Source organism: Scyliorhinus torazame, chromosome 9, assembly GCF_047496885.1.
Source record: "Scyliorhinus torazame isolate Kashiwa2021f chromosome 9, sScyTor2.1, whole genome shotgun sequence".
NCBI lineage: Eukaryota > Metazoa > Chordata > Chondrichthyes > Carcharhiniformes > Scyliorhinidae > Scyliorhinus > Scyliorhinus torazame.
In genome coordinates this window covers 28,436,266-28,453,853 of record NC_092715.1, presented here as the reverse complement: position 1 = coordinate 28,453,853, position 17,588 = coordinate 28,436,266, and the positions used below count along the sequence as shown (strand labels likewise).

Sequence of the window (17,588 nt, the reverse complement as noted above, 5' to 3'; positions counted from 1 at the left end):
GGGCCGGTACAGTCTCGATGGGGCAGAATGGCCTCCTTCTGCACTGTGAGTTCTATGACGAAAATTGCCCCTTAATGGGAGAAAAAAAAAAACAAGAATTGGGTCCTCTGACTTTGTTTGAAAAAAATGTGTCCGAAAGATTGGGCAGGGTGACGGGACTAGGGTGGAGGAGTGGGTTTCAGCGGGGCGCTCTTTCAAGTGGGTGGGTGCAGACTCGATGGGCTGAATGGCTTCCTTCTGCACTGGAGGTGGGGATATGGAAATAAAATATATTTCTCAATATTGTCTTGTTAATATTGTGCTTATACATAGAGCCCGCCCAGCTCTGAGGTTGCATTGTGGGGGGCGGGTAGGTGGATAGAAGGGCTGTGAGGGCACCGATTTTCCGCTTGGAGCGCAGTGGTGTCGGAGTCTGCGATACAGCGCAGCGCAGGAGCGGAGCTGCGACCGTGCCCAGCGCAGCGCTACCCTGTGCGGGCAGACGCCCCCGGCAGCCAGGCAAGAGAAGGGGGAGCAGCGCGATGCCGCGGCCCGGTGAGTATCAATGTCTCTCTGCAGTTCGCCCGGGGCTCTCAGAGCTTGCGACAGCCGGGGCGGGCTGGGTGGGGGGGTGTCTCCTCTGTGCGAGTCACCGACAGCTGACTGAGCCACTCACCCTCCCTCCCTCCCCTTCGTCACCACAGTGCGCAGGCACTGGCAGCCAAGCAGCTTGAAGGCTGGCGTTGCAGCTCACCCTCTCGACCTGGAGAGAGTGTTGACTCTCCCTTGTCCATTCCCACCCTCCGCCAGGTAAGAGCACCTGTTTCCCTGAAAACATGTACTCCCCCCCCCCCCCCCCCCCCACCACCACCACCACCCTTTGAATTTCTGGATGACCCCTCCTTATGTTTGCAGGTGTTTCAAAAGGTCCTGCTCCTGTGATGAATGTGCACCGGGTAATGAATTCCGGTGCCGAAAGAGGTGGCACGGTGGGTGAGCCTCACGGCGCCAGGGACCTCGGGTGACTGCCTGTGTGGAGTTTGCACGTTCTCCTCGGGGGGGGGGGGGGGGGGGGGCGGGTGCTCCGGTTTCCTCTCCCAATCCAAAGATACAGACCGGGATTCTCCGATCCCGCGGCCAAGGTCTGACGTCATCACCGATTAGAGAGACAAGCCCGCCCACCGATCAGTAGGCCCCAATCGCGGGACAGGCCACCGTGGAGCCCCCCCAGAGTCGGATCCCCCCCCCCCCCCCCACCCCACGCCCTCCTACCAGGACAGCCCCCTCAGCCAGAACTCCGAGGTGCCGCCGGGTGGGACCATACGTAACCCACGCCGGCGGGACTTGGCCGAACTCAGCTGGCATTCGGCACGGAGAATCGCCGGGGGTGGGGGGGTGGGGGGGCCGCTTTCAACGGCCACTGACCGGCACGGCGGCGATCCCGCCGGTGCCCAAGAATTGGTGCTGGAGAATCGGCAGGCCAGCGCCAGAGCGGCGTGGCGCGATTCTCCGACCCGGTGTGGGATAGGAGAATCCCGGCCAGAATCTCCGCAGTGCAGAAGGAGGCCATTCAGCCCATCTGGTCTGCACCGACCCTTGGAAAGAGCACCCTCACTTAAAAACCCTATCCCCGTAACACCTAACCTTTTGGACGCTCGAGTGGTCATTTTTAGCGCGGCCAATCCACCTATCCCGCACTTCTTTGGACCGTGGGAGGAAACCGGATCCCTGGGAGGAAACGCACGCAGACACGAGGAGAACGTGCAAGCTCCACGCAGTCAGTCACCTGAGGGTGGAATTGAACCAGGATCCCTGGAGGTGTGAGGCAGGCCGGAATTCTTCGGTAGCTCGTGCTTGTGGGATTTTCCGGTCCCGACACTGCCGCGAAATGCGCTCCAAGTGCGTGGAAAATCCTGCCCATGATGTTTAAAATGTTCATTAAGCCACAAATTGTCTTGCTTATTGTTTCCTATGTACTGCAAATATCTAATTTTTATTACAGGCATCATGAATTACTTCCGATATATCAATGCAGTCAGTGCAGCTCGTAAATCATCACCGATTAGAGAGACAAGTGAGTAAACAAGCAAATCTGTCACTGCTGGTCTTCATCTATTGTAGTCATAAGGTCAGGTCGGGATGTTCGCTCACGATTGCACGTGGGAATGTCCGCAGATGTGTTCGCTGATGATTTTGCAATGTTCAGCACCTTTCACGAGTCCTCGGGCACCAAAGTAGTTCTATGTCCAAATGCAGCAAGACCTGGACAACATCCCGGCTTGGGCGACAAGTGGCAAGTAACTTTCTCGCCACATCCATGCCAGGCAATGATCACCTTCAACCAGAGAGAATGTAACCGGGCTGCACGGTGCCGCAGTGGTTAGCACTGCTGCCTCACAGCGATGAGGACCCGGTTCGATCCCGGCCCCGGGTCACTCACTGTCTGTGTGGAGTTTGCACATACCCCCCGTGTCTGCGTCGGCCTCACCCCCAAAACTCAAACCCAAAGATGTGCAGGGTAGGTGGATTGGCCACGCTAAATTGCTCCTTAATTGGAAATTTATTTTTAAAAAGAATGTAACCCTCGCTCCTTGACATTCACCCCGAACAGGCGCCGGAATGTGGCGACTAGGGGCTTTTCACAGTAACTTCATTTGAAGCCTACTTGTGACAATAAGCGATTTTCATCTCATTTCATTTTTTCATTGCCATTATTGAATCTCCCACTATCAACATCCTACGCAGCACGGGAGTACAGTGGTTAGCACTGTGGTTTCACAGCGCCAGGGTCCCAGGTTCGATTCCCGGCTGGGTCACTGTCTGTGCGGAATCTGCACCTTCTCCCCGTGTCTGCGTGGGTTTCCTCCGGGTGCTCTGGTTTCTTCCCACTAGTCCTAGAAGACATGCTTGTTAGGTAATTTGGACATTCTGAATTCCCCTGTGTACCTGAACAGGTGCCGGAATGTGGCGACTCGGGGATTTTCACAGTAACTTCATCGCAATGTAAGCCTACTTGTGACAATAAAGATTATTAAATTAAAGGGATCAACATTTACCAGAAACTGAATTGGACCAGCCATATAAATACTATGGCTACAAGATGGGTGAGGTACCCTCAATTACAACTCGAGAGAGATGATTGGTAATACAAAGGCTTTAATTAGCAGAGAACCAGACAGCTGCCAAGGAGTCTGCTCACTGCACGCTGCCCACTGAACATTACCTTATATACGGCTCCCTGGGGGGGGTGGAGCCAGAGGCGGACTCCCCCAGGGTTCCAAACCTGGTCTTAAAGGGATCATTACATTAAGGGTACCGTTATCATTCATCACATTCACCCCCTGTTTTTAAAAAAAACGCATAGTCCATCGGGGGTGAAGTGGAATTACATGTCCAGTCTTTTGGGTGGTCTGGTTGTCCGTGTTGACCTTCTCAGCTTCGGCGGTGGTGCGGCGGATACGGTCGTCCTCGGTGGGGATATATCCAGGAGCACGGTTGTCTAAGCCTTTGCCCGTGTTGGAGCAGGGGGAGTATCCGGGGTGACTAGGGTGATTGGTGCTGGCGCCTGCGGGGGGGGGAGGAAGGGGGCGCTAGGGGGGAGCGCTGTCGGGGTCGGCAGCTGGTGCGGGGAGGGGAGCGCCGGTAGAAGCGGGGGTATCGGTGGGAGAGCCAGCGGGTGCCAGGTCTCGCAGGGAAACTGTGTCTTGCCTTCCGTCGAGGTACTCGACGTAGGCATATTGAGGGTTTGCGTAGAGCAGTTGGACCCTCTCGACTAGTGGGTCTGTCTTATGGCTCTTCGCGTGTCTCCGGAATAGACCTGGTCCCGGTACCGTCAGTCAACGTGGAAGCGAGACCCCAGAGGTGGACTTTCTGGGGAAGACAAACGAGCGGTTGTGAGGGGTCTTGTTCGTGGTCGTGCAGAAAAGCGACCTAATGGAGTGTAGGGCATCGGGTAGGACCTCCTCCCAGCAGGTGGTTGGGAGACCTCTTGACCGTAGGGCTAGAAGGACAGCCTTTCAAACTGTTGCGTTTGCCCTCTCAACCTGCCCGTTTCCCTGCGGGTTATAGCTGGTCGTTCTGCTCGAGGTGATGCCCTTGTTGAGCAGATACTGACGCAGCTCATCGCTCATGAATGATGTACCCTGGTCGCTGCGGATATAAGCAGGGAAACCAAACAAGGTGAAGATGCTGTGCAGTGCCTTGATTACGGTGGCCGAGGTCATATCGGGGCAGGGGACAGCGAATGGGAAGTGGGAAAATTCGTCGATGACAGTGAGGAAATAAATGTTGTGGTTGGTAGACGGGAGGAGCCCTTTGAAGTCCACGCTTAGTCGCTCAAAGGGCCCAGAGGCCTTTACCAGGTGAGCCTTGTCTGATCGGTGGAAGTGCGGTTTGCACTCCGCACAGATCTGGCGAGCCTTGGTCATGTCCTTGACCTCCTCGGTGGAGTAAGGTAGGTTTCGGGACTTGATGAAATGGGCAAGCCGGGTGACTCCCGGTTGACCGAGGTCTTCGTGGATGGCCCGCAGACGGTCTTCCTGCGCGTTGGCGCACATGCCGCGGGACAGGGCATCTGGGGACTCATTGAGCTTCCCCGGACGATATGTAATATCGTACGTATAGGTGGAGAGTTCGATCCTCCACCTCAGAATTTTATCATTCTTTATTTTGCCCCTTTGTGCGTTAACGAACATAAAGGCGACCGACCGTTGTTCAGTGACGTGGGCGAATCTCCTACCGGCTCGGTAGTGCCTCCAGTGCCACATGGCCTCCACTATGGCTTGTGCCTCCTTCTCGATTGCAGAGTGCCGAATTTCCGAGGCGGTGAGGGTTCGTGAGAAAAAGGCTACTGGCCTGCCCGCCTGGTTGAGGGTAGCAGCCAGGGCGACGTCTGATGCATCGCTTTCTACCTGGAAGGGGATGGTTTCGTCCACCGCGTGCATGGTGGCCTTGATGATATCGGCCTTGATACGACTGAAGGCCGACTGGGCCTCAGCCGTCAGGGGAAAAACCGTGGTCTTAATGAGTGGGCGGGCTTTGTCCGCATATCTGGGGACCCACTGGGCGTAATAGGAAAAGAGCCCCAAGCACCGTTTGAGGGCCTTGAGGCTACGGGGAGGGGAAGTTCCTTAAGGGGGCGCATGTGGTAGGGGTCTGGGCCTAGGACCCCGTTTTCCACGATGTAGCCGAGGATGGCTAGCCGGGTTGTGTGGAACACGCATTTCTCTTTGTTGTACGTCAGATTGAGGGCCCGGGCGGTCTGGTCGAACTTCCTCAGGTTTTCGTCGTGGTCCTGCTGGTCATGGCCGCGGATGGTGACGTTGTCCAAGTACGGGTATGTAGCCCGTAAGCCGTACTGGTCCACCATTTGATCCATCGCCCTTTGAAAAATGGGAGACTCCATTTGTGACGCCAAAGGGGACCCTGAGGAAGCGAAAAAGCCAATTGGCTGCTTCGAAGGCCATGTAGGGGCGGTCTTCCTGGCGGATAGGGTGCTGATGATAGGCGGAGTTTAGATCAGCCGTGGAGAATACTCGGTACTGGGCGATCTGGTTCGCCATTTCTGCTATGCAGGGGAGTGGGTACGCATTGAGTTGCGTAAAACGGTTTATGGTCTGACTCTGGTCCACTACCATTCGTTGCTTTTCCCCAGACCGGACTACCAATACTTGTGCTCTCCAGGGGCTGTTGCTAGCCTCTATGACCCCTTTTAGTAGCCGCTGAAGCTCTGACTTGATGAAAGTCATGTCTTGGGAACTGTACCTCCTGGTGGCGACGGGCTTACAGTCGGGAGTGAGGTTCGCGAAGAGGGCGGGTGGTGCAACTTTAAGTGTTGCCAGGCTACATACCGTGAGCGGGGGCAGGGAACTTCAGTGTCAGGCTTCGGTGGCTGCACTGAAAGTCCAGACCGAGCAGCAGGGGGGCACAGGTGAGGGGGGACATAAAGTTTAAAACGGGCATATTTGGCGCCTTGAATAGCGAGGTTCGCGACACAATACCTCGTGATTTGGACCAAGTGGGACCCAGATGCGAGGGCGATAGTTTGGGAGGCGGGATAGGTGCACAAGGAGCAGCGTCTTACCATGTCTGGGTGAATAAAGCTCTCCGTGCTCCCGAAGTCAAAAAGGCAGGGGGTGTCGCGACCATTGATTTGAACCTGCATCATTGAGTTCCGCAGGTGCTTCGGCCGTGATTGATCGAGAGTGATCGCTCCCAGTTGCGGGTAGTCAGAGTCCTCAGTTGAGTCGGACTCACAAAATGGCCACCGGGAGTCACAAGATGGCCACCGCCGTCGGTCGCACCTGTCAGATTTTGAAGATGGCCGCCGCCAAAATGGTCGCCCCCATGACTCGCACGAGGCCGATGACGCATCAGAAGTGGGCATGTCCGGCCGGCGCGCAGCCACGTTGCGGAGCCTGTGGGCCTGGATGTTCGATTTTTGGGCTCTGAGACTTTTGTTTCTGACCTTTGGGCCCAGCCAGGCAGACCTTTGCGAAGTGTCCCTTCTTTCCGCAGTCGTTGCAGATAGCGGAGCGAGCTGGGCAACGCTGGTGTGGGTGCTGGCCTTGCCCTCAGAAATAGCACGGTGTGCCGTGGGTGTGAGCGGGTCGCCGCGCAGCGCAGGCCTGTAGCGTGGCCGAGTCGGGAGGGGATCGAGAGGGGTTTGCAAGGTCCGTGGAGTACGTGCGGAGATTATGGTGGGCCTTGGAGGTCCTTTGCTCCGTCTTCTAGGAGCCGCTGCCTGATGTATGTGGATCGTATACCGGACACGAAAGCATCTCGAATGTGCAAGTTCATATGGACGTCTGCCGTTACCTCCTTATGGTCGCATTTCCTTGTGAGCGCGGTGAGTCTCTCCACGTACCCGTCCAACGCTTCCCCGGAGCGCTGCCAGCGGATCGAGAGCAAATGCCGGGCGTGTACCTCGCTTATCGGCTTAACGAAGCGCTTCTGCAAGATTTCGACCGCTGTTTCGTACGTAGTAGCCTTTTCGATCACGGAGGTGGCCCACCCGGGCATGTAGTAAACTCAGCTTACGAGGTCCGTCGACTGCAATCTCTGAGGATTTCAGGTAGGCCTCAAAGCACCGGAGCCAGTATTGAAAAATTTCAGCAGCTTCCGGCGACCGAGCGTCCAGATTGAGGTTCTCCGGCTTTAGACCGCTGTCCATCTCGAAGTATTCTGCTAATTAAATTGAGATACCCTCAATTACAACTCGAGAGAGATGATTGGTAATACAAAGGCCTTAATTAGCAGAGAACCAGACAGCTGCCGAGAAGTGTGCACGCTGCCCACTGAACATTACCATATATACGGCTCCCTGGGGAGGCGGAGCCGGAGGCGGAGTCCCCCAGGGTTCCAAACCCGGTCTTAAAGGGATCATTACATTAAGGGTACGGTTATCATTCATCACAATGGGGAACAAAGAAATGGCTGACTAACTAAATACAGACTTTGGTTCTGTCTTCACAAATATGATACCAGAATGAAGAAATAAGTATTGGCAGCGAAATGGTGTTGGGGAAACCGATGGGGTTGAAGGCCGATAAATACCCAGGGGCCCTCGGTGGTTTAGGTCATCCCTCCTTCCCCTAATCGCATCTAGTAGCCTCACCAGGTCCGAACCACTGAACATTGGGACTGGTCTTCTCGGCGCCATGACTGCGAACTGACTCTGCAAGTGCTGTTTAAGTATTGCTCGACCTTGTTGGTGGGGCGTTGGTGAGGACAGTCCCGGTGCATTGGCTGGCGGGCCTTCATTTGCAGCGAGAAGCCCGTGGGGCCTCGTTAAGTGGACCAATTAATGTTGAACAGCGATGCCGGCCTCGCTGGGCCGAGCAGCGGGAAGCCACACAGTTTGCGCTCGCTTCCACGCTTAGAAACCTTTCCGCAGGAGTTACGCCCTACATCTTGGAATATGAGCTCGCCAGGTGATTAGAGGGTGGAGCTTCCTCCCAACTGGAGAATCCCCCACAGCAGGGTTTTTCAAACTCGGGGTCGAGAGGGGCAGAGACTCAAACAGGCCAGGATCTCACAACTGAATCTTCTGGAGAGAGCGTCTCAGGAGAGTTCATGGAAGGACAAAGCAGCACTGGTGTTAGCTATATGCAGTGCTCGAGGGCTTCTGAAATTGGGTGCAAAGCAGTCTAATAATAATTTATTGAGGTGTGGCTTTCTTAACTGTGCCAATGAAAATGAAGATGTAAAGTCCATGTGTGTAATATGCAGGGAGGTACTGGTAAATTAAAGTTTAAAACCCTCAAAGGCATGGAGCTTTCGAGGCCAAACCTCTTGATTTTTTTACAAAGAATGCAGCAAGAACTTAAATCATCAGCTGAAGCCCTCAGCAGAAATGACAAAGCAAGTGAGATTGTGAGGATCAAGCAGGCTCACCTATTGCATTAAAGGTGCAAAATAGTGGTGGGCCATGAAGGTCGTCCCGTGTAGGTCGTGAGGATCGGCCCCTGTGGGTCGCGAAGATCAGTTCTCCTGGGTTGCGAAGGTCAGCGGGCATGGATCCCAAAGGTTAGCCAGTTGGTAAAAGTGGGTCCCAGGAAATATAGTTTGAAAAATACTCCCTCACAGGATATAAACCCCACCCTGGGAACAGGTCGAGGAAGAGGACCCTGAGGGGGAGTGGAGAGCGAGAGTATTGTACCGAGTAGTATAATAAACCTGGCTGTATCCCGTCTGTCTGGCTACGTGTGGAGTCCTGGGGCTGGATTCTCCGCCGGCGGGATGCTCCTTTTTGCTGGCAAGCCGGGGGTTTCCTGACGGCGTGGGGCTGCCCCACAATGGGAAACCCCATTGATCAGCCGGTGAAACGGAGCATCACGCCGGCGTGCTGAACCATAAGTGTGGCCGGGCAGAGATTCCAGCCCCTTTTCTTCGGTCACAACACTGGCGACGAGGATCAAGTGGAGCTGCCGTAACCACAGGAATCTGCGCCTCCAGCCTACCTCCACGGGGCTTGGAGGGGCCTCCGCCGCAGACAAACCAATGGTGTTCATCAGTAAGCTTGAAACCTTTGACGCCGATACTGACGATTGGGCCCAGTATGTGGAAAGGGTGCACTTGTTTATCGTACCAATGCCATTGAGAACAACAAGCGGCAGACCGTGACCATGCTGATCGCCATCGGCAGCCCTGCATACTTTGATTAAGAACCTCCCTTACCCGGACAAGCCTGATGTACTAGCATTCGATACGTTGGTTGATCTAGTTGAATCCGCAGCCTCCTATTATGGTCTGTCGGTACCAGTTTCGTACCTCTTCACAGGCCCTGACGAACAAAGAAAAGTACAGCACAAGAACAGGCCCTTCGGCCCTCCAAGCCTGCGCCGACCATGCTGCCCGTCTAAACTAAAATCTTCTACACTTCCTGGGTCCGTATCCCTCTATTCCCATCCTATTCATGCATTTGTCAAGATGCCCCTTAAACAAAACTATCGTCCCTGCTTCCACCACCTCCTCCAGCAGCGAGTTCCAGGCACCCACTACCCTCTGTGTAAAAAAACGTGCCTCGCATATCTCCTCTAAACCTTGCCCCTCGCACCTTAAACCTATGCCCCCTAGTAATTGACCCCTCTACCCTGGGGAAAAGCCTCTGACTATCCACTCTATCTATGCCCCTCATAATTTTGTAGACCTCTATCAGGTCGCCCCTCAACCTCCGTCGTTCCAGTGAGAACAAATCAAATTTATTCCACCTCTCCTCATAGCTAATGCCCTCCATACCAGGCAACATCCTGGTAAATCTCTTCTGCACCCTCTCTAAAGCCTCCACATCCTTCTGGTAGTGTGGCGACCAGAATTGAACACTGTACTCCAAGTGTGGCCTAACTAAGGTTCTAGACAGCTGCAACATGACTTGCCAATTCTTATACTCAATGCCCCGGCCAATGAAGGCAAGCATGCCGTATGCCTTCTTGACTACCTTCTCCACCTGTGTTGCCCCTTTCAGTGGCCTGTGGACCTGTACACCTAGATCTCTCTGATTGTCAATACTCTTGGGGGTTCTACCACTCACTGTATATTCCCTACCTGAATTAGACCTTTCAAAATGCATCACCTCACATTTGTCCGGATTAAACTCCATCTGCCATCTCTCCGCCCAAGTCTCCAAACAATCTAAATCCGGCTGTATCCTCTGACAGTCCTCATCGCTATCCGCAATTCCACCAACCTTTGTGTCGTCTGCAAACTTACTAATCAGACCAGTTACATTTTTCTCCAAATCATTTATATATACTACGAACAGCAAAGGTCCCAACACTGATCCCTGCGGAACACCACTAGTCACAGCCCTCCAATCAGAAAAGCACCCTTCCATTGCTACTCTCTGCCTTCTATGACCTAGCCAGTTCTGTATCCACCTTGCCAGCTCACCCCTGATCCCGTGTGACTTCACCTTTTGTACCAGTCTGCCATGAGGGACCTTGTCAAAGGCCTTACTGAAGTCCATATATACAACACCCACTGCCCTACCTTCATCAATCATCTTTGTGAACTCCTCGAAAAACTCTATCAAGTTAGTGAGACACGACCTCCCCTTCACAAAACCATGCTGCCTCTCGCTAATACGACCCCTTGCTTCCAAATGTGAGTCGATCCTGTCTCGTAGAATTCTCTTCAGTAATTTCCTACCAGTGATGTAAGGCTCACCGGCCTGTAGTTTCCTGGATTATCCTTGCTACCCTTCTTAAACAAAGGAACAACATTGGCTATTCTCCAGTCCTCTGGGACATCACCTGAAGACAGTGAGGATGCAAAGATTTCTGTCAAGGCCTCAGCAATTTCCTCTCTTGCCTCCTTCAGTATTCTGGGGTAGATCCCATCAGGCCCTGGGGACTTATCCACCTTAATATTTTTCAAGACGCCCAACACCTCGTCTTTTTGGATCTCAATGTGATCCAGGCTATCTACACGCCCTTTGACAGACTCAACATCCACCAATTCCTTCTCTTTGGTGAATACTGATGCAAAGTATTCATTTAGTACCTCGTGCATTTCCTCTGGCTCCACAGATAGATTCCATCCCCTGTCCTTCAGTGGGCCAACCCTTTCCCTGGCTATCTTCTTGCTTTTTATGTACTTGTAAAAAGCCTTGGGATTTTCCTTTACCCTATTTGCCAATGACTTTTCGTGACCCGTTTTAGACCTCCTGACTCCTTGCTTAAGTTCCTTCCTACTTTTCTGATATTCCACAAAAGCTTTGTCTGTTCCCAGCCTTCTAGTCCTGACAAATGCCTCCTTTTTCTTTTTGACGAGGCCTACAATATCCCTCGTTATCCAAGGATCGCAAAATTTGCCATATTTATCCTCCTTCTTCACAGGAACATGCCGGTCCTGAATTCCTTTCAACTGACATTTGAAAGCCTCCCACATGTCAGATGTTGATTTACCCTCAAACATCCGCCCCCAATCTATGTTCTTCAGTTCCCGCCTAATATTGTTATAATTAGCCTTCCCCCAATTTAGCACATTCATCCTAGGACCACTCTTATCCTTGTCCACCAGCACTTTAAAACTTACTGAATTGTGGTCACTGTTCCCGAAATGCACCCCGACTCAAACTTCTACCACCTGGCCGGGCTCATTCCCCTATACCAGGTCCAGTACAGACCCTTCCCGAGTTGAACTGTCTACATATTGTTTTAAGAAACCCTCCTGGACGCTCCTTATAAACTCTGCCCCGTCCAAGCCCCTGGCACTAAGTGAGTCCCAGTCAATATTGGGGAATTTAAAGTCTCCCATCACAACAGCCCTGTTGCTTTTACTCCTTTCCAAAATCTGTCTACCTATCTGCTCCTCTATCTCCCGCTGGCTGTTGGGTGGCCTGTAGTAAACCCCCAACATTGTGACTGCACCATTCTTATTCCTGATCTCTACCCTCGCTGCCCTCTGAGGTGTCCACCTGCAGTACAGCTACGATATTCTCCCTAACCAGTAGCGCAACTCCGCCACCCATTTTACATCCCCCTTTATCCAACCTGAAACATCTAAATCCTGGAATGTTTATCATAGAATTTACAGTGCAGAAGGAGGCCATTCGGCCCATCGAGTCTGCACCAGCTCTTGGAAAGAGCACCCGACCCAAGGTCAACACCTCCACCCTATCCCCATAACCCAGTAGCCCCACCCAACACTAAGGGCAATTTTGGACACTAAGGGCAATTTATCAATGGAGCTCTGTATGGTCACGAAGGACGGGGGCCTGGCGGATCGCCCGCACCTTGTCCTCCCCAGATGGAGGCCCCTGCAGTCTACCTGGTAGTCCAAATACGTGACCTCGGCTGCATGAAAGACACACTTCTCTCTCCGGAGGTGGACCCCGGCTCGATCAAACCACTCGAGGACCTCAGTGAGGTTCTCCATGTGCTCCCTGTGTGAGGTACCGGTGATGAGGACGTCGTGCAGGTAAATGGCCATTCGTGGAATTCCGCGTAGTATGTTCTCCATGATGCACTGGAAGATGGCACAGGCCGAAAATACGGGTGTATTCGTACAGACCCCGATGGGTGTTGACTGTGATTTACTTCCGTGTCCCTGGGTTGAGCAACAACTGTAGGTGTGCGTGGGTCATGTCCAACTTCGTAAACGTCATGCCCTCGCTGAGCCGGACGTAAAGGTCTCCGATCCGAGGGACCGGGTAACGGTCGAGACGGGACACTCGGTTGACGTTCATCTTATAGTCGGGCTTCATTACTGGGACCACTGGCGTGGCCCAATCTGTGAAATGAATGGGCCGGATAATGCTCAACTTCTCCTACTGGTCCAACACCCAGTCAACTTTGGGTTGGAGTGCGTTTGGCACAGGGTGGGCAAGGAAATACCTGGGCTGGGCATTCTCATCCATGTTGATCGTGGTCACCACTCCCTTTATTGTCTGGAGGCCTTCGGAAAAAAGCGGCAGAGATTTTGCCAGCACCCATTCTGACCCGCAGGGGTACATCTGGCATAAATGCTGCCAATCCGGTCGCAGATGTCGCAGCCAATCAAACCCCAATAGGTTTGGCCCATTGCCAAGCACTGCCACCAATGGTAGTCATGCAGACTGATGAAATGACATGAAATGAAAATCGCTTATTGTCACGAGTAGGCTTCAATGAAGTTACTGTGTAAAGCCCCTAGTCGCCACACTCCGGCACCTGTTCGGGGAGGCTGGTACGGGAATTGAACCCATGCTGCTGGCCTGCTTTGGTCTGTTTCAGGGGCAGGCAATCAGTGCAAGAATCCCCTGTGGTTGTCCCCCTCTCGAATAGGTATACCCCTTTGGATACTGTCGGGGGGAATAGCCTATCAGGGGAAAACAGCAGCAGCCAGAGCAGTGACACCACGGCTGGCTCTGATGTTCAGCAGGGAGGGTCAAAGCTCAGAAGAGCAATAGTCATGGGGACTCTATAGTCAGGGGCACAGATAGGCGCTTCTGTGGACGTGAAAGAGGCTCCAGGATTGTATGTTGCTTCCCTGGCGCCAGGGTCCAGGATGTCTCAGAACGGGTAGCGGGCATCCTGAAGGGGGAGGGCAAACAGGCAGAGGTCGTTGTACATATTGGTACTAACGACATAGGCAGGAAGGGGGATGAGATCCTGCAGCAGGAGTTCAGGGAGCTAGGCAGAAAGTTAAAAGACAGGACCTCAAGGGTTGTAATCTCGGGATTACTCCCTGTGCCACGTGCCAGTGAGGCTAGAAATAGGAAGAAAGAGCAGCTAAACACATGGCTAAACAGCTGGTGTAGGAGGGAGGGTTTCAGTTATCTGGACCACTGGGAGCTCTTCCGGGGCAGGTGTGACCTGTATAAGAAGGACGGGTTGTATCTAAACTGGAGAGGCATAAATATCCTGGCCGCAAGGTTTGCTAGTGTCACACGGGAGGGTTTAAACTAGTATGGCAGAAGGGTGGGCACCGGAGCAATAGATCAGAAGGTGAAAAAATTGAGGGAGAACTAGGAAAGAGGGCCACTATGGCCCCGAGGAAGAGCAGCCAGGGAAATGTTGCTGAAAACCGTGGGACTGGTGCCTGAAGTGCATATGTTTTAATGAAAAAAGTAAAACAGGTATGGCAGATGAACTTAAGAGCTTGGATTAGTACTTGGAACTATGATGTTGTTGCCATTACAGAGACCTGGTTGAGGGAAGGACAGTATTGGCAGCTAAACGGCAGGGGGCAGCACGGTAGCATTGTGGATAGCACAATTGCTTCACAGCTCCAGGGTCCCATGTTTGATTCCGGCTTGGGTCACTGTCTGTGTGGAGTCTGCACATCCTCCCCCGTGTGTGCGTGGGTTTTCCTCCGGGTGCTCCGGTTTTCCTCACCACAGTCCAAAGATGTGCAGGTTAGGTGAATTGGCCATGAATAATTGCCCTTAGTGTCCAAAATTGCCCTTAGTGTTGGGTGGGGTTACTGGGTTATGGGGCTAGGGTGGAGGTGTGGACCTTGAGTAGGGTGCTCTTTCAAGAGCCGATCCAGACTCGATGGGCCGAATGGCCTCCTTCTGCACTGTAAATTCTATGATCTATGACTCCTATCGGCCAGTGAGGGAGATGAGATCTCCAGTGGTGGAGATCAAAAGAGTTGGCGGAGGACTTGATTCAGCCCCTTTCTTAGACTGTCATCTAGGAGTTGGGGGGGTGGGGGGGTCTCCTGACTAGGACTGGAAAATCTAAATGTAAGAATCATTAAAAGCTCCGCCAGCCAGATATTCAGGTCTTCTAACTTTGCATTGACGATACCTTGATTCCCTTTTTGTGCCGATAACTATTGACCTCTGTCTTGGTTACACTCGATGACTGATCTTCCACAAACAGAATTCCAGGTCTGGATCACATGTAGACCTGACCAAGTAACGATGGCAGACTTCCTTCCCCAGAGGAACATTCGTTTCCAGTGATTACCCGATAATAGTTTCATGGTCAGCTTCACTGAAACCAGCATTCAATTTCAGATTTTAAAATTACTTAATATGTCAACTGAATTTAACTTCGACCAGCTGCCAAAATCCCCCCCTCTTATCTTTTAGTTATTTAATCATGCGATATTGAGCTTGTGAGACGTTCGCTGAGCAGGATCATGTGTTCAGAATGTTCGACCACCCAACCTGAATTTTCTCAACTCCTTAATAGTGCTGGAGGGGGGGGGGGGGAGAGTTAATCATGCCTTACTCGAGCTTTCTTTGTAATCAAATACAACAGACATACAATCTAGTTACACCTGCATTGAATTTGTGGTGCAGAAGTAACTCCAGGAGTTTAGGCTCCACAGAAGTGTTCTGCCACTCTCCTTCATCTATCACCATACCCTCCCATTCCTTTCTCGCTCGTGTCGTTGTCCAGTTTCCCTGGGATGCTTCGAAACTATTCATCTCCATGTGGTAGCGAGTTCCGCAGACTGACCACTCTCTGGGTAAAGAAAAGGGGTCGCGATTCTCCGTCCCGCCAGCCCCGTTTTCAAGCACAGCGCAACCCCCCCCCCCCCCACCCCGCCCCACCAGCAGCGGAAGATCCCGTCGACGGAGAATCCCGCAGTGGATCTCATAGTGACTGTCTTGTATTTATGACCTCTAGTTTTGCAATTCACCACATCTGCCCTGTCATCTGAAGATCCCTATCGTGTCGCCAGAGCTTGTATCAATCTTATCTGATCAAGAGAAGGGTTCAAGGCTGTTCAGCCCTTCCTAAAAATCATATTGCGTGTGGCAGCCATTGGTTGGTTAGTGCATGGATGAAAGCACCAATTCTAAAATCTCCTATTTCACATTTATTGCTGTCAGTTAAATACATCCCAACTTAGTATCATTATGACGGAGAAGGAAGGAAGCCATGCAGCCCATCGAGATTCTTGCTAGCTCCGTGTAGAGCAGTGCAGTCAACTCTGTTTCCATAACACTGCAAATTTATTTCACTCAAGTGCCCATCCAGTCTCCTTTCGAAATCACCAATCTTGGCGATGACTTCCAGATCATTGCATTAAAACATATTCTTCCTCACATTATCCTCTGTACCTCTTGCCCAAAACCTTAATGCTGTGTCCCCCTAATCCTTGTACCATCAACTAATGGCAAGAGTTTTCTTTGCCAACATTTTTTTTCTTAAAGGCCGAGAAGCGATGCCTTTTTAAAAAAAAAAATATTTTATTTTTTAAAAAATTTATGAAGTACCCAATTCATTTTTTCAAATTAAGCGGAAATCACGCAAACACGGGGAGAATGTGCAAACTCCACACGGACAGTGACCCAGAGCCGGGATCGAACCTGGGACCTCGGCGCCGTGAGGCATCAGGGCTAACCCACTGCACCACCGTGCTGCCCTTTCTTTGGCAACTGAAGGTTTGCAGTGATCATCGTTTCTGCGTGGTTACATTTCTCTTTCTCTCTCTCTTTCTCTCTCTCTTTCTCCCTCTCTCTCCCTCTTTTTCTCTCTCCTTCTTCATGCTCTCTTTGCTCCCTTGCGCTATCACCCCCCCCCCCCCCCCCCCCCCCCGTCCGCCATTGCCTCAAAATGTATCCTTGAGACGGTGTTGTTCTAGTGAGGGTTACTGATACAATTCGCCTAGCGGCTGAGGTTATTCATGAAGGCCCTGTTTCCTCAACCTTGCCCCTCGCCTGAGGTGTGGTGACTCTCAGGTTAAATCGCCACCAGTCAGCTCTTCCGCCTGAAAAGGAAAAGCGGCCTATGGTCATCTGGGACTATGGCGACCTTACTAACTTTACTCATACAAATGAAAAGTTATTCTTCATAATGACATTTGTGACCCGAAATATTTTCTGCTTGTTTATAGCCGAACTGCTACAGAAGAGCCCGCCGACCATGATCTCTTTGGCCTCCGGAATGCCGAACCCCGATATGTTCCCCTTTGAGATGGCCAGCTTCACCATCAAGGATGGTCTGAAAATAACCTTTGGTCCAGATACAATGAAACGGGCACTGCAGTACTCTGCTACACCAGGGTAATTAGAAGTTCTGCTTATCAATCATTGTTACTGAATTACTCTGCCGTGGCTAGAGTAGAGGCATGCAATTTAAGTTCAGTTTATTATTTTTTAAATGGTGTCAGTAAAAGTGACTTTGAAGTTGTTGAATTGCCCGAACGACTGCTCGTTCATAAGGTTCCTTCAGGAAAGGAAACCCACAATTGTCAACAATGTTCGTTGGTTTTGCATGGCCCATTCTCGCACAGTCCCGTTAAGACTGTCGTGCATGCGGACATGTCAACAGACAGCTGCTTGCGCGCGGCCTATTGGCCGCCTGCACGGTACATTCCCGTGTAACTTGTAATCTGAACAAGTCGGTGGAACGAGCAATACATCCAATGGCATCGGTAGAACCATAGAAGGAGGCCATTCCGCCCATCAGGTCTGCATCGGCCCTTGGAAAGAGCACCCCACTTAAGCTCACAGCTCCACCCTATCCCCGTAACCCAGTAACCCCACCCAACCTTTTTTGGACACTAAGGGCAATTTATCACGGCCAAGCCACCTAACCTGCGCATCTTTGGACTGTGAGAGCAAACCGGAGCACCCGGAGGAAACCCACGCAGACACGGGGAGAATGTGCAGACTCCGCACAGACAGTGACCCAAGCCGGGAATCGAACCCGGGTCCCTGGAGC

At 52.2% G+C, this 17,588-nt stretch overlaps 1 protein-coding gene across 3 annotated transcripts in view; it reads left to right on the top strand.

The window, feature by feature from the left end:
* The first annotated feature begins 365 nt into the window (after window positions 1-365).
* The window catches only part of aadat (aminoadipate aminotransferase), a 119,431-nt gene continuing 102,208 nt past the window's right edge, over window positions 366-17,588 (top strand). For 2 of the 3 annotated variants that reach the window (XM_072515755.1, XM_072515753.1), the window contains exons 1-3: window positions 366-534; window positions 1,982-2,053; window positions 16,759-16,927. In XM_072515755.1, coding sequence (XP_072371856.1) covers window positions 522-534; window positions 1,982-2,053; window positions 16,759-16,927 — 254 coding nt within the window. In that variant the 5' untranslated portion in view covers window positions 366-521. Of the gene's footprint in view, window positions 535-670; window positions 790-1,981; window positions 2,054-16,758; window positions 16,928-17,588 lie in introns of those variants that run through there. The other variant, XM_072515754.1, reaches the window with a different exon arrangement.